This window comes from Echinops telfairi, unplaced genomic scaffold, assembly GCF_000313985.2.
Source record: "Echinops telfairi isolate 266 unplaced genomic scaffold, ASM31398v2 ScPeMD7_11;HRSCAF=52, whole genome shotgun sequence".
NCBI classification, from domain to species: Eukaryota; Metazoa; Chordata; class Mammalia; order Afrosoricida; family Tenrecidae; genus Echinops; species Echinops telfairi.
The window spans coordinates 24,531,071-24,532,634 of NW_022103908.1; the positions used below are offsets into that span (position 1 = coordinate 24,531,071).

At 46.5% G+C, this 1,564-nt stretch overlaps 1 protein-coding gene across 1 annotated transcript; it reads right to left on the bottom strand.

Moving 5' to 3' along the window:
- Positions 1-862: 862 nt before the first annotated feature.
- LOC105979088 (60S ribosomal protein L17-like) lies at positions 863-1,356 on the bottom strand. The gene has a single exon (XM_045287152.1). The coding sequence runs from the start codon at positions 1,301-1,303 to the stop codon at positions 863-865; it is 441 nt and encodes a 146-aa protein (XP_045143087.1). The 5' UTR covers positions 1,304-1,356.
- Between the last annotated feature and the right edge of the window lie 208 nt (positions 1,357-1,564).

Here is a 1,564-nt window from a genome sequence, read left to right on the forward strand (position 1 = left end):
TGGATTTAAAAGAGTTCAATAATTAACATCTTCCCACCCCCACCCCCATCCAAGTCGGCAACAGAGTGAGAAATGGGCACAGACAGAAATAAAAGAGTCCTTTGATTATTAATACATGCCAGGTTTAGGAAATATAGGGTGCCGAAATGTTATTTATGATTTGGAGAGGATATGGTTGTCAGTCTCTCAGATGACCTATAATGACTCCTATCACCTGGTGTCAGGCCCCTGTGTAGTCTCCTCCGACATTAAATAGGAATGCCATGCAGAGTGCATGGAAAATGTCAGAAATGACAGAATGTGACTTCTGAGGCTAGGTCAAAAAAGAAATTGAAATTCCTACGTGGCTCTCATATAGATCCCTCACTTTGGAGGAAGCCGCCTACCAGGTGCTGAGGTTACTGAGGCAGTGCTATGTGGAGCTCTGCATGGTGAAGAGCTGAGGCCCCCTGCTGCCAAACATGGGGGGGAGGGAGTCAGTCAGTCAGTCATTCAGTCATCTCTCGGATGCAGATTCATCAGTCCCACTCAGGTCCTCAGGAGCCAGAAGCACCAAGTGCTTTGGGTTGTCTAACCCAGGTCACGAGAGCTAATAGCTCTCTAAGCTCTACCTCTTGGGTGATGTGATACACAGAAACAGATCCTTCGGACAGAGACACCGGACATTTGTTGGCTAACTCAGCCTCCCCAGTGGGCTTTGCTCCTGAAAGACTTAAGGCAATACATCAGAATTGCCTGAAAGAATTGTTACAACATAGAATGCAGATTCCCACCATGGAGTTCTGATTCGGCAGTTCTGGGTTGGGTCTGAGAAGTAGTCTTTTTTTTTTTAACTTCAACTTTTTATTATTTTAAGCTTAATTTATTCCAGAGCCATGAGTTTTTGCTTCTTCAGTTTCTTCTGGGAAGTCTTTTTCTTCTGTGCAACCTCCTCTTCTGGTTTGGGAACGATCTGTTCCTTCTCAGTCAGGATCATGTCAGTGTGGCAGGGGGAGCTCATGGATGGGTTGATCCGACCGTGAGCTCTGTAAGTCCGGCGGCGCATCTTGGGGGCTTTGTTCACCTGGATGTGCTCAAGGACCAGAGAATCCACATCTAAACCCTTCAGTTCAGCATGACTTTCTGCATTTTTAAGCATGTGACGCAAAAATTCAGCACTCTTTTTGGGCCACCGACCCTGGGTCCAACCCCACAGTTTGGCCTGGGCACACCGACCAACACCACCCTTGTAGCGTCGGAAAGGCACACACTGCTTCTGCACAGTCACGTCTTTCAAGTATTCGGTGGCTTTCCGGATGTGCATGCCTTTGATGGCTTGGGCAGTTTCACGGGTGTTCTTGAAGCGGACCTGGAGGTTCGACCCTCTTGATTTGCAGGGTTTTGTGGGGTTTTCTGGATCGAGTGAGTACGAACCATTTTGGTAGGTCACCTCAGGCCACTACAGTTAGAGCGAAGTAGTCATTCTTTTTTTTTTCTTTCTTTTTTAACATTTTATTAGGGGCTCATACAACTGTTATTCCAATCCATACACACATCAATTGTGTAAAGCGCATTTGTACATCGT

Coding starts and splice junctions, on each gene's coding strand:
- LOC105979088 (XM_045287152.1), bottom strand. CDS start 1,303: ATGCACATCCGGAAAGCCACCGAATACTTGAAAGACGTGACTGTGCAG.